The 13,932-nt window shown below is 37.2% G+C and overlaps 1 protein-coding gene across 20 annotated transcripts in view; it reads left to right on the top strand.

The window, feature by feature from the left end:
* rg (A kinase anchor protein rugose) overlaps positions 1 to 13,932 on the top strand; it is a 400,245-nt gene that overhangs the window by 257,384 nt on the left and 128,929 nt on the right. For 13 of the 20 annotated variants that reach the window (XM_087353730.1, XM_087353742.1, XM_087353732.1 and 10 more), the window contains 10 exons: positions 2,527 to 2,733; positions 6,724 to 6,854; positions 7,585 to 7,707; positions 8,412 to 8,613; positions 8,904 to 9,236; positions 10,174 to 10,300; positions 11,012 to 11,120; positions 11,859 to 12,034; positions 12,169 to 12,443; positions 12,563 to 12,699. In XM_087353730.1, the coding sequence (XP_087209856.1) occupies positions 2,527 to 2,733; positions 6,724 to 6,854; positions 7,585 to 7,707; positions 8,412 to 8,613; positions 8,904 to 9,236; positions 10,174 to 10,300; positions 11,012 to 11,120; positions 11,859 to 12,034; positions 12,169 to 12,443; positions 12,563 to 12,699 (1,820 nt within the window). The remainder of the gene's footprint in view (positions 1 to 2,526; positions 2,734 to 6,723; positions 6,855 to 7,584; positions 7,708 to 8,411; positions 8,614 to 8,903; positions 9,237 to 10,173; positions 10,301 to 11,011; positions 11,121 to 11,858; positions 12,035 to 12,168; positions 12,444 to 12,562; positions 12,700 to 13,932) is intronic. The other 7 variants (XM_087353745.1, XM_087353743.1, XM_087353731.1 and 4 more) reach the window with 2 other exon arrangements.

The raw sequence follows: 13,932 nt of genomic DNA, 5'->3' as shown, positions 1-13,932 counted from the left end.
TGGCATGACATTTTTAATATATACGATCTTCATAAATGACCAACCGAAGGGACACAGAATAAATTAAAATGGCATTACATTTTTTGAATATGTAAAAAGTTCACAAATTTGCATTGGAAGGGTTAAGTAAGTATTAGTCCACATGAGATTATGCTAGTGTGGTGAAGTTGGTATCATCACTTTCACCCCTCCTCACCATTCTGTCCTTTCCCAGTCGAAGCTCTTCCCACATCAAGTCACTTTGTGTAGGGGTCGAGGTGCCTGCTGGTTGACAGCATGAATGTTAACATTTAAAACACTTGTTTGTGTTGGGCATGTTTTTAATTTTGTTTGTTATTATCATTTATAGTGTTTGTGGGGTTTTGGTATGGGAGATGGGTTTTTAGATAACAGTAGATACAGTGAAATGCAAACTGGTACTTGCAGTAAGGAAATGGTCACGTGACTTGTATGAAGTGTGAAAAAGTTACATGCATTTAACCCCTTCCAGCCCATGTATTTTTACATCACTCCTTCCGTATGAATTGATTGTTAATATGAAAAGTTGCCCCTGTGTCTAAATACCACCTCATGGGGTGTTGCTTCACACATTCTAGTCATTGGCATTAACCTAACAGGAGGTGAGTGGTTAGCTTCAAACTCCCACTGTTTTAGTCCTGGAGAACTAGCCCCTGGTTCTCATTACGCAGGCTTTAGAATGAGCCGCAGAGCCAGTTTGGACATTGTGGTGAGGTGGGAAATTAAAACCATGGCCATCCAGTCTATAACCAGCCACTTGGAAGGATAATGATTGCCACTGTCAACGTAGCCTACTATTATAGAGTCATCTTTTGGACAAATGAATGTATCAAGTTACAGTACTTTTCTAATGTTCTGATATATGTTAAATATCCCATTCTTCCTCTAGCAGTATGTGGAAATGTACCTACAACTCTGGTATGTGAACAGAATGAGACAATTTGGTAGTGAACCGTGATTATGAAATGAGTGTTGCATTTTTATATCACAGGAAATTACTTGAAGTGTTAAGTCTTCAGCCGAAACGGCCCCTCCCTCTCAGGGTTCAAACCTCAGAGAACCAACCAACCAAATTCTTTGGACAAGTTGGCTGACAGAATAACCTCCCATCAGCAGTGACAGACCGTAGTTTGAATGGTCGAGCATCCCGCCATGACAGAACCCCGTTAGCGTTAGCAAAATTTCCGTTTTAGTTATAAGGCTCTGTTTACCATTTCCAGCAATGCGTTTTGTACGCAGGAATGGTGTTACGTAGCAAGGGACGATGTCTTGTGCTTGCGCAGGACTCCGCCCTTAGTTAGCTTTTTGGTTGGTTTGTTTGTTTGAAGTGTTAAGTGCAAAAAAGGTGGTGGATTTTGTTTTGGCTGAAATTTAGATTTATGTTGTTTCATACAGTTAATAAATCAGCTGATGTGTTGTTGGAAGAATGACATGGCTCTAGTTGTTAGTAACACTATTACAGTGATCCAGAAGTACCTTAATATTGAGTTATGCCAGTGTGTTCACTGATATCAGTGTCAAATTTCAATTCCTGATGGGGGTCATTAAGATCTTTGTTGTTATGTTGTCACATCCAGAATGGCTCTGGGGCCCAGCCAATTTCCTAGTCAGTAGATACCGGGAACTATGTTACTGAGTAAATACAGATCTTGAGACTAGCCACTCAGCTACATCTTAGTTTTGAGGTTAAAATTGTGTTTATCTGTCCCTTTACACCCTATTTATGTTTTGAACACAATTATAGAGCACAGAAGTAACTTCAATAAAATATGTAGTTGTAGATCACAATCAGTGGGTTAGAAATTTGTTTTGTTGAGCTTTTATAATCATTGGAACACCATATCACAGTTTTGTACTGTGATGAAAATTTTTGATCTGGAATACTTGCTTTGAACTTCCATGTACATATTTCAGGAAGCTTAATTACTAAAATATTACAGTAACTTATGTATTTTTATTGTGAATTAATGAATTCTGCAATGTTGAATGAAAACATACTTGCAGGGTAAAATATGTATATATAACAATAGTATACATTCATTATAATTTTATTTACTTCATTGCTATTACAGTGAAAGTTATTATTAATTCATTAAATACATATTTTCTATGTAGTTTTTTTTTTAAGTTTATGGTCCCCCTTCAGGTTCTTTAGAATTGTAATTCAATGAAAGTTTTGCCTTAAAAGTATCAGTGGAACTGAATAATAAAACACAAACTTAAAATAGATAATTTCCAATTAAATTTACACTTACAGAATATTCTGAACATCAATTTTCATTATTTTATATATGTGGAGCTTAATAAGAAACATAATTTGGGAGTTTTGGTTCATGGAAGCACATATTGGATGTTCTAAAATGATAAAAGTTCCAGTGTAAGACATTTTAAGAGAAACATACCATTTCATGAATTGGATCAGAAGTGCCTGTTAGTTGTGCTTCTCCTGCCATATTACTGCTAATGGTGTGTGCGTATATGTTGTTTCTTTGGGATGCTGACATGTAGAGGGGGGAGCGCGGCCTTTGTTCCCCCAGTGGTCGCATCATGTATACCCTCAGTTCCTACCTGGGTCGCACCCCAACGCCCAGCATCAACCCTTTTTGCGACATCGAAACCCTTTGTTCAAAAATCACAACAACAACCACATCAACATCAACAACAACAACAATCATGTGCCAACTAGATATAGAAACTCAACTCTTGGTCATCAAGGTAATTGACGTAATGAGTAAAGTTGTTTCCATATAGCTGTGAATTTGGTTGAATGTTTATTGCAGCCATACCGCCTACTAGCATCTCAAATTGAACAGTTATATCTCCAAAAGAAAAGGAAGATGCACTGAGTAAAGAACTGATCTTGTTATTCCTAGCCTAGTGCATTCCGTGAATGTTGATTTATTGATGTGTTGTAGTCTATTTATGTATTTATCTGCTTTGAAGATTTTGTGAAAAGTTAAAAGTAATATTAAGAAACAGGGATGCTAGTAAATCTGCCTTCCATCCCCTTGCAGTTCCTCATCTGTGTTGCTTTTCACTAACACAAGCTTTTGATGTGGTAACTCCTATGAAAGCATCTTGTTTGCATGTCGATGATGCATTAAGTTATGCTGATTTTTGCTTTACTTGTCTGGGAATGCTTTTGTATGTGCTACTGCTGTTATGTTGTGAATATGAAGTATTTGATAACCAGGAAATTTTTCTTTTATAAATGGAGTTATGTTTCTCTTTATTTCTGTCAACCACCAGTTTGCAAGCAACAGTTTGTTGCATTCACTGTTAATATTTTGATGCTGATGTTTTAAAATATATGGGAAGTTTCAGGTATTGGGTGTTAAAAACAGTTAGGTTGTGGAGACGAAAGATGTTTCAAGATTTATATTAAATATTTTCCATGTATAGTCATTGTGGTCCAGCAGGTGGAGATAGTAAAGATTACTGATATTAAAGAGGGATTTCCTGCCTTATTTCAGGGTCAGTGTTGGTAATATTTGTTATTTTAATCTTGGAGACTACGTGAAATATGAGCTACTCAAATGTTATATATTAAATGTGGTTACTTATGACTTTTGGATTATTTATGAAAATATATTTTGATTACCCTTGAGAATCACATCCCTTTCTCATATTAGAAAAATAGATGAATTTCTGATTGTGTAGTCAGTACTGAATACTATACCATATCATTTTTATAGCGTTATAGAGTGGAAACTACAGATTTGCTTCTGAACTACAGGTTTCTGCAAAATTCCATTTAACACAGTTATCTGCTAGGCAGCAAAGATTGTATGCATAGTTAAATATTATTTATGATAGTAATGTTTTTAGGTGAAAATACGTATACAAAGAAACTACAGCATTCACATATAAAATGTCATTGTGTTTTATACATATAAATTGCTGTGCCGTAGTGATGTTGGTTAGGTACTTCTTTCTGTGGATGTCTGGGTGTAATCATTGTATTAATTAAAGAAATCTTATAGTAATTACAGAAGAAACCTGCTGTATTTTATATAGACAGTTTCAGATAAAAAATGTGATAATGTAGCCTTGGATATGGCCTTTGCTTTTCCCTGGTTTTTTATGAAATGTACATATTTAGCATAATGTTTTTAGAAGTACAGTATGCTTAGCATTATATATTTGATGTAATGCTTCAGATTACAAGCACATTATGTTCTTGATTTATAGATAATTAATATTCTAGACATCTACGTTTGATTTTCAACTAAAAGTATGATGCAGTGTATAATTTGATTTCTAATGCTTTTGTAGAATTTAATGTTTTCATTCTGTTCAATGTTTCGAGGATTACCAATATGCATATGGTAATAATTTTTCTTATTTCTTTATTAGTTTTGGGAAAAAATAAGATAAAAAATCCTTTATTAACAATGTTAGAAGAGGTGTGACGTTTCTTTTTAAAGGGCTGCAAATACATGGTGTGGCAATGGATACTCTTCTGAGTGAACCTGCTCTAATTGGGATTGATGGAACAGCCTATAACAAGATGAATGTTTTATGTTATGCACATTCTGTTATCTTTCAAATAATTATCATCAAATACTGTGATTTTAATGAATACGTGTCCATTTGTGACATGCGGTGAACTTTGCCAGTCTTATTTTTAGCAAAAAAAATATTCTTTAAACTTGTAATGAATTTTCCATGTACAGCTAGTTACAGTGTAATATGCTATGATGAATAATGGAGTATGAGCCTCAGTCAAGCTCTGGATTTTTGCTCTTTATTTTATTATTAATGGTTCCAGAACATGTTTACAAAAAGTGGTGCATATATTCTAGTGTATGTGTATACATGGATATATTTAACTTCTATTTGTACGTAATTTTAATTGAAATGTTATGTAGACTCTTTATAGTGACATTGGTGTTGTTTTCAAAAGCATGGCATATATGATTTCTGTGACATTTAGCCTGCCAGGTACTTATAAATTGATGCTGTAATATGTGAGGTTGTTAGCTGGAGCGTAAAGTGTTATTACAGCAAGGAATTTACAGATAAAAGTAATTCCTGTGCATTTACATCATGTATGCAGGCTTAGTCCCTTGGAGGTGAAGCATGCACAGAAGTGTTACGCCTGTTTAAAAATGAAAATAAATTATGATCGAGAGGTTTGATAAAAGAGAACGCTGGAGAGCTCTTCTTGAGGACAAACATAATTTTTGTAGATCATTTATGACATTATTACTCTCTGGGAACCTAGTAATCAGAGGTAAGCTGCTGGACTGGTTCAAGAGTGGCCAGATCCTATGTGATTCTTTCTCTTACTTCTGGCAAAGGTAAAACTGTGGATGTTGGTTACACCGTGTCACTGTAGTGAATGAGCGTGCCCTAAATTTTAGGTCCCTTCTGACAACCATCATCTTACCATTGGAGGAGGAGGATAGTGGAGTAGACCTCATAGGTGCTTCCACCTCAGAAAAGATTCTTTGGCAGTTGTTAAGGTGACAGGAATTATTAGGGATGGAAATATATTTGAGAAAGCAGTCAGTTTTTCACAAAACATGTGGATAAGCACAGATTTTGTAGTGTTATATTGAAGGAAAATTTATTATCTTTGATTTTATTTAATTAGAAAAATGTCTCACATTTTAAGGTTTTCCCTGTGTCAGATTCACTGTATTAATTTAATTTTATATCCTTATACTGACTTGACTAAAGGACCATGACATCTTCCTGTTTAAAATGCGAGAAAGTTGGTGAAACACTGAGGTAATCTGTAAATTTTTCAGTAGCATTCTTGGTAAGACCATTTTTCCAAAAGATTCATCAGCTGTGTTTCATTTACATAGGCATTTACCCTTGGGATGAACACAAATTAATATACAATGATTGCTGGTGGTAAAAGTGCATGTATATACACGTCCATGCTGTAGGAAGGATTTGAATTTGAAACCCAATGTATGCCCTACCTGAGACAGAACATGTTATATTGCATGAGTACTAGGATTGGCTTATAGTGTTCTGTATTTGGTAAAATCTTAAAATTATCTACACAAGCTCTCAGCCTTACTATAATTTGAACATTGTATCGTCTTGGCTTATCAATCTGAATGGCAATTTGAACGGAAATATTTTCATTCTGTGTGTTACATTTAGTGGAATTATTTGATAAATAATTTTCCATATTTAACCAAATTTAAAGTTCAACCCAGTTTTCAAATGTTAAATTGGAGAAATAGGTTTACACTTTTCTATTTGTACAAGCCACTGTACAAGTTCTTAAATACAGTACACATCTGTAAATGTGGAATGTGGCATTCACTGCAATGAAAATTTCAGACCTGAGGTATCAATTCATTAAACATTTTTGGTATTATTTTGGATTAGTACACTTTATTATTGCTCTTGGCTGATGTATAGATTGAAAATCTCTTATTATTAAGTACATGTTTTTAAATGCAGTGTTTCATTTCATTAGAATTTCCAAATTATTTCTGTTGCTGGTGCAACATATAAAATGCTTCTGTAAATTTCGTAACAGAATTGAATGTGTGAATGTAAGACATGTAAGGTATGTAGAGAGAGAGAGACAATGTACATTGTATTCAAGCAAATATGGCAGTATAATGTCAGAGTCCAAAATGTTGTAAGATCAAGTTTAAATTGTAGATTTTGACGACCAGTTCTTGTAAAGATTGTTGTAGATATTAATGTGTGTCTGTAATGAACATGTTGCAGCCCAGCCGAGAAGCCTTTGTCAGCAGTTATCTCAGGAAGATGGAGAATATGAGGTGATTGTTGTTGATGAGAACAACTCATCTATTTTGGCAGATCCTGACACTCATTCTAGTGGGCCACCTTCTCTTAAGGTAGAAAATCAATTGTTATTATTGCTTAAGATTTCATGGTTGAGGTTGAGGTTAGTTTTCTGCTGTACTTGAAATGGCTATTTCTTAACTAGAATAGAATCTCATTTTCAGCTTTCATTACTAATATTGAGTCAATAATGTATATTCCCTTGGGTTTCAGTTGATGTGGTGTAATAAATTGGTAATAAATTAATTGAAATTGAGTTTTACATGTACTTTACAATTACAGTAATAAATAAAAATGGTTTACCTAATGAAGTTAGCAACAGAATAAATTGGGGAAATGCGTACTGGCATTCAGAATTATTTTTGTCTATTTCCTGAAAAACTATATAATAGAAATTATAAACTCTTACAACTATTACAACTTTAACTGAAGAAAGGAAACATAATTGAGAGACACACACTTTTGGAGGCTGTGCAAAAATATATCAAATAAAATACAAGCAGTAATAAATAAATATGAAGACATTAAAATAAGAATTTAATTTAACATTATCTGTATCTACAATCAATAACCATAATGTGTGTGAAGAATGCCCATTATCATTAACATTGTTTAATATACACAACATTTTCAGCAGACTGCCATTTGGTATGGGTGCAAAAATTTGTCTTTCCTAAATAAAACACTTTTGTAGTTGAAACCCAGCGGAATTTACTAAGAAACATCTGCAGTTTCAATAGTTGTATAGTTTTCTAACAGAGGGAATTGTTACTAACACTGTAGGGTAGCACAAGGTCACGAGCTTCCTCGCATGCGTCTTCGCTAAATCATCCTTACGATATAGATCCGAGTGATGGGTTGCAGAGATATGCCAGGCTACCACCCCCTACCCTGCAGTCCAATAAGGTAAATGTAGCTTTGTATTTTTGCTGCATGCCACTGGTAGGCTATACCTGCTTCACTTGTCGTCCGTATGACGTGAATATGACACGAGTGTAAAGTGGTAACTAATTTATGGGGGACATGCCCCTAGGTTTATTACCAGTGAGAAATCCATGATTACCATGCATTAGCATGTTGTATTTTTGGAAAAAAAATTTAATCAGAACTTTAATAATTTAATTATATAAATGAAAAATGTATATTTTGGTTAGCTAAAATATGTCATATTTTCCATCATTCATTTATTTGTTCTGTAATTGATACTTATTTTAGATTAATGTAATTAATGTTGCTAAAACCATGTCTTGCTAGTTGGTTTTGCTTCACAGGTAATTGTATTCCCTTCATTTTTGGTTTGTGCCGACCAAATTTTCAAAGTTGAAAGTTTGTTTCTGGCTCTCTAAGTTTGACACCACAACTGCTGATGGATCTCCAGTCTTAATAAGCCAACATCTGATGCTTCCTATTATGTAATCTGTGTCTGTATATGTATATATAAATAAAGTTATTGTATATTCTATGAGGAATATATAACCAAATTAAGTAACAAGAATGTAATACCTAAAGCAGACATTGAAATTCCCCTGAGTTTAGGATCTTGTTTCTTTAAAAAATGTAACTTGACTGCTTTGAATGACATTGGTTCACATTTTAACTTCTGCTTTCAGAGTGGCGATTCAGTCGAGGAGGTAAATTCTATCAATTTGAATTCCACAACAGAGAACAATATAGACAATGAGATTCTCATAGATGACAATAAACCTGCTTCTAATGATGAAAGCTGGACTGACGTGAACCTTAATGAAGATGGCGACCCAATAACCAACAAAGAGGACCACAGGAACATCCATAACATGTCTCATTCTAGAGGTCTGTATTATTATCATCGTGTAAATTTAAAACCCATCATTGTGGAAGTAGTATGAAACATTAAAATTTAGTTTACAGTATAAGTGAAACAAAAACTTTCCTATGTTTGCTCTTACAAATTTTATATCTATATTTTGCAGTAACAGTGCAATAATCTTTCACATAAATTAGAAGATCTAATGGGGCTTTGTGTCAAATGGAAATATTTTGGTTAAAAATTTCAACCATATTCTGCTAATGTAAGTAATACTTTGTGTGTGATCCAAAAGCATTTTCTGTCATGTCCTCAGGTGGTATAGTTGATGCTGAGGGCAACATGGAAAGTGGTCTTGGGAATGTGGAGAGAGGAGAGAAGCCAATGGGGGAGATCTCTGTGGTGAGAGTCCCTGATGGCTTGTGCCCTGCCCCTACTCAGGCCAGACCTGATGAGCTACCCATTAAACCTCTTGTCGAACATCTGGCTGTGCCCACGCCTTCGCGTGAAGCCTCTCTCACTCAGAAATTGGAGATGGCACTTGGATCAGTGTGTCCGCTGCTGAGGGAAATCATGGTTGACTTTGCACCTTTCCTTTCCAAAACCCTGGTTGGCTCACATGGGCAGGAACTCCTTATGGAGGGCAAAGGTAAGTTTATTTTGAGAACTAACTAAATTGACTTTTTTATACAACTGATAGAGAGCTTTCATACCTTGAATTAATGTGATTTGATTGATGATTATGTCCTGTCAGTCTTAGCCAGAGCATAGGGCCTCGACAAAGCAGCGCCAACGAGTTCTATTACGAGCCAGAACTTTCAGTTCCCTCCAGGTCTTTCCTTCCTTCGTTGCCTCCTCTTCAGTGGTTCTCCTCCAGGTTGTTTTTGGCCTTCCCCTTTTCCTCCGTCCCTGGGGATTCCAGGAGAGTGCTTGCTTTACGACAGCGTTTTGGTCCTTCCGCAGGGTATGTCCTATCCACCTCCATTTTCTGCTCTTAATTTGTGTGGCTATTGGCTCCTCATTTTTGAATTAATGTGTTAAAGTCTTATTCTTAGATTCTGTGGAAGTACACTTTTATATTTGAATATAATAGAAGTATTGCATGGGAGTAAGTAATTGTGGACAGTAAGGTTTTGTTAGTATATGTTCTCTGCGTTATTTGCAATGAGTGTACAGAATGAATTCATAATGGGAGCCAACTGTCCATTGACAACTTTTACCTTCAGAACTACTCGACAAAATTTGGTATTGGGGAACCACACTAAGAGTTATCAGATTTATTTAATTTTGGTACATATCAGTCATTTATAGTTCCAACTTTATGTGAAGCCTAAATTGAAATTTATCGGTTTTGTCAAAAACTGGAGCATTATTCCAAAATGTCCTAACACCTGTACGCAATAGTTCTGTACAACAAGTAAGTCGACAGATTCTTATTGAAGCAATCTCGTGTACTTCCAGGTGGAAATTCCCTCTGTTGTGGCTGTTGTGAGGATCTGTGTTCTTTTTTTTTTTTATGGCTGATTTAAAAAAAACTTTTTCTCTCTTACACAGCATGTTTTGGTGATGTGAAATTTTTGTTGTAGGATTGACAACTTTCAAGAACAGCAACTCCGTCGTTGAATTAGTGATGCTGCTGTGCTCTCAAGAATGGCAGAATTCATTGCAGAAACACGCTGGTCTTGCCTTCATTGAGCTTATTAATGAGGGGAGGTATGTTCTTTCTGATTGTAAGATTTGAGGTTTTCACAGCGGTGAGAAGATTTCCGTCTTCTGGGTTGTTGCGCCGTGTAGTCTGGTCGATGTTTGCCAACGTTACAGAGGTCATACTGCCTCCGTCATCAGGGCGATGACGGAGGCAATATGACCTCTCAAACGTTGGTTGATATCGACCAGACTACACGGCGCAACGACCCAGAAGACAGAAGTCTTCTTCGTGATTGTTTATCACTAAGGCCTGGATGCATATTTATTTATGTTATAAGTCTTCGTCCCTAGAGCTGTTTGTTAATAATTTTATGCTGTTATTATATAATCCCAGTCCTACTCAGATCTAGAAAGAACCAAGAGCAAATAACTGTAAAGTTGTTCAGAGACTACGTGAGAGTTTTTTATGTAGAGGTTCTTCCAGCTGAATATGCTGTGCCCCAAGGGAGGAAGGATTTTCTGTTATTTGAAGATATTTTTATAAAGAATGTTCCTTATGCAGGAAATCTGAACTTCATTTAAGGTGTTCACTCATTTTGTGTCCCTTATATGTGGGCATATTGTAATTATTTTAGCGCTAAATTGTCTCTGTTCAAAACATATCTCACTTCTGCGTTTATATTTATTGTTCTGTCCATTTCAATATTAATTGAAGACATACCGTCTGAAGTTTTAATGTGATCGTTTTACAAATGGAATGTGATTGTTTCTTCACAGGCTGCTATCACATGCAATGAAGGACCACATTGTGAGGGTGGCCAATGAGGCCGAGTTCATCCTCAATAGGATGAGAGCAGACGATGTTCTGAAACATGCTGATTTTGAGGTAAGTGTTGATATCATAAACTTAAAATTAAGATGTATGTGAAGTAAAATTCTATTCTGATTTTATGCCTACTTAATCACGACATTCCTGAATCTGTCCTGTTCATTTCACCTCCTGATGTCTTTCTGATGTTCAAACATTTTCTTTATGCAAATTCTGTTTTCTTAATAATAAGTATCTTATGTGTTTTACTCTTTGCTGGTATATCATCATCTTTTATTTAATCTAATCTTGTACAGCCATTCTTCTTCTTCTTCTATGGCTCTCCGGCCCATATTCGGTCCACGGCCTCCTCAATTCTCCTCTTCCATTCGGTCCTCTGTTTGGTCCGTCTGTCCGAGGCTTTGATTGAGGTTCCGAAACATCTTCCTTTTTACGGTGCAAGGTTGTTGGCCTTGCGACCAACTCCCAACCTGGAGGACCAGGGTACCTGTCTCTGTCTGACCTCTCCCCCTCTACCAACCCTACCAGTAGCTCTTGGGGCCACTGAGGTACTCAAGCCCCACCACCACGACAAGGTGCAGGTACCATTAAGTGGGCCTTACAGCCATTCACTGACCTTAAAAGTCTCATTTCAGCCGTTTTCATTTTTTCCTCAAGTTTTATTCCCGTGAGCCAACATAAAATGATATTCAGACTACAGCTTCCTTTTTGTGGTTAGTCTTCTTTCATTATTTCCATTTGATATGGATCATTTATTGTCTGTCTGCGTTAATCTGTGTCGTCGTTTGATTTCAGTCTCAGTGCGCACAGACTTTGCTAGATAGACGGGAAGAGGAACGGATGTGCGACCATCTCATCACGGCCGCACGTCGAAGGGACAACGTGATCGCTAGCCGGCTGCTGGAGAAGGTTCGCAATATCATGTCCAATAAGCACGGTGCCTGGGGTTACATGGATCCGCACACGGCCATGTAAGTGTCGTAGCTTCTGGAACAAGAGCGTTCTCTATCCTCATAATATTTTGTGTCGTATTATCCTTTCTTTAAAATTAATAATGGCAAAGTTTCATGAAGTCATTACTTTTTAACAGAAAATTTCTGTGCAGGTTGAACGAATTTTGGAAATTGGACGCGTGGGAAGATGACGCAAGGCGGAGAAAACGTTTTGTACACAATCCTCTTGGTTCAAGTCACCCAGAAGCAACGTTGAAGGCAGCTCTTGAGCACGGTGCTCCGGAGGATGCCATTCTTCAGGCTCGTGAGGAATTTCACGCTCACTTAGCAGCTTCGCGCGGACAGCAACAGCAGATGCAGTCCAGTGATTTAATGGACGACAGCGAGCTTCTGGCTGATGATCGTGACCTCGATGTTGACCTCACAGGTGAGTTGGCGGAGAATATAATTCATCCTGGAATGAAAATGAAAGTGTTAGTGTCTTTTGACCAGCATAAAATGGAAACATGATATATACTTACAGTCGGCGTAATTTGTTTTCTGCAGGTCCCGTGAATATCAGCACGAAGGCCCGCCTCGTGGCGCCAGGTGTGGTTACACCAGGAACTGTCTCCATCACTTCAACAGAACTGTACTTCGAAGTCGACGAAGACGACGCAGAGTACCGCCGGATCGACCCGGAGGTAGGACCGCTCTCTTCTTTTTTGTCTTTTTGCGTCTTCTCACTTGCATTCTTCAAGAGAACAAGTAGCACGAGGCAGGGATTACTTTTCATCCATGATAATGAACAGGAAACGAGTATTTTCCTTTTCTTAACGCATCCAGACCCAGATGCGTGGGGCAAAAAGTTTCCCTGAGCCCAACCAGTTCAGAGAAACAGCAATTTACTTCAGAATTTTTAATTAATTGACAGTCGTTGTATGTCGATGATTTAGAATGTGGTATGTACAGGAAGATAGTGGTCTAGCTGTCAGAACGTTGGGGTCCCGGGTTCGATTCCCGGCGATGCCCGGATTTATAACTTGTGTCGGGCAAGGCCGTGGTCCAGGTATCACCGAGTTTTCCTCCGGGGCTTCTCCGGTTTCTCCGCGGCATCCCAACAATTACTCAAGTACTCCGTTCTCATCATCATTCACACACAGAAGAAGGCAACGGCAAACCACTTCTGGATAATTTGCCGAGGAAACACATGAACAGGGAACTTGTTCATAATGTCGCCAGGAAGGCTTCACATGTTTCTTAGTGCTGCTGAACTTAGCTAGGTGGCAATTTTTAGTGACTGTTTCAAGCACCATTGTGCAGTCGACGAAAGAACGAAAGAATTATAACGCGCCGGTACGAGTGGCGTGACGAGTTCTGTCCTGAATGTGATCAGATTATTAAAGGGAAAAATTGTGATTGCTCATAGATTGAAAATATGACCTCTGTTTACTTAACGAGGGTACAAAATACAGGGGGTGTTGTTTACGGTTACATCAATGGATAGTGAATCGGTTTCGTGCTTTCGTACTGAATTATGTGATGAAGTTGTGCATTTTGTGGAAGAAATAAGTTCTGCGTACCCGGGCTTAGGGGTTTAAATGGCGGCATTCCAAATCAGTATAGCTACAATAAATGAATGGAATCATTACCAAGATTAAGCTGCGTAGAGAAACAGATAAATAATTCAAGAATTGTGGTAGAACGTTAACAGATCCATGCAATTCTCGCTGTTAACAGGGCTAGTGGATTTTTTCGTAATGAACTCGTAAAAGTTTATGTCTTCCTGTGCTCGGAGTGTTATCTCCACGGCTGCGCACAGTAAGGATGTGGCGTTGATGCGCACAGGATATTCTTATCAGATAATGGTAAACAGATGTATATGAAATGTTGTGGTGGTTCAGACACACGGTAATAACGGGCGTGATGAACGGACA

This window comes from Zootermopsis nevadensis, unplaced genomic scaffold (assembly GCF_977971745.1).
Source record: "Zootermopsis nevadensis isolate Lab colony 2312 unplaced genomic scaffold, Znev_1.0 Znev_ptg000022l, whole genome shotgun sequence".
Lineage (NCBI taxonomy): Eukaryota > Metazoa > Arthropoda > Insecta > Blattodea > Termopsidae > Zootermopsis > Zootermopsis nevadensis.
Note: the sequence above shows the minus strand (reverse complement) of the source record. Positions and strands in the feature narration are given on the sequence as shown.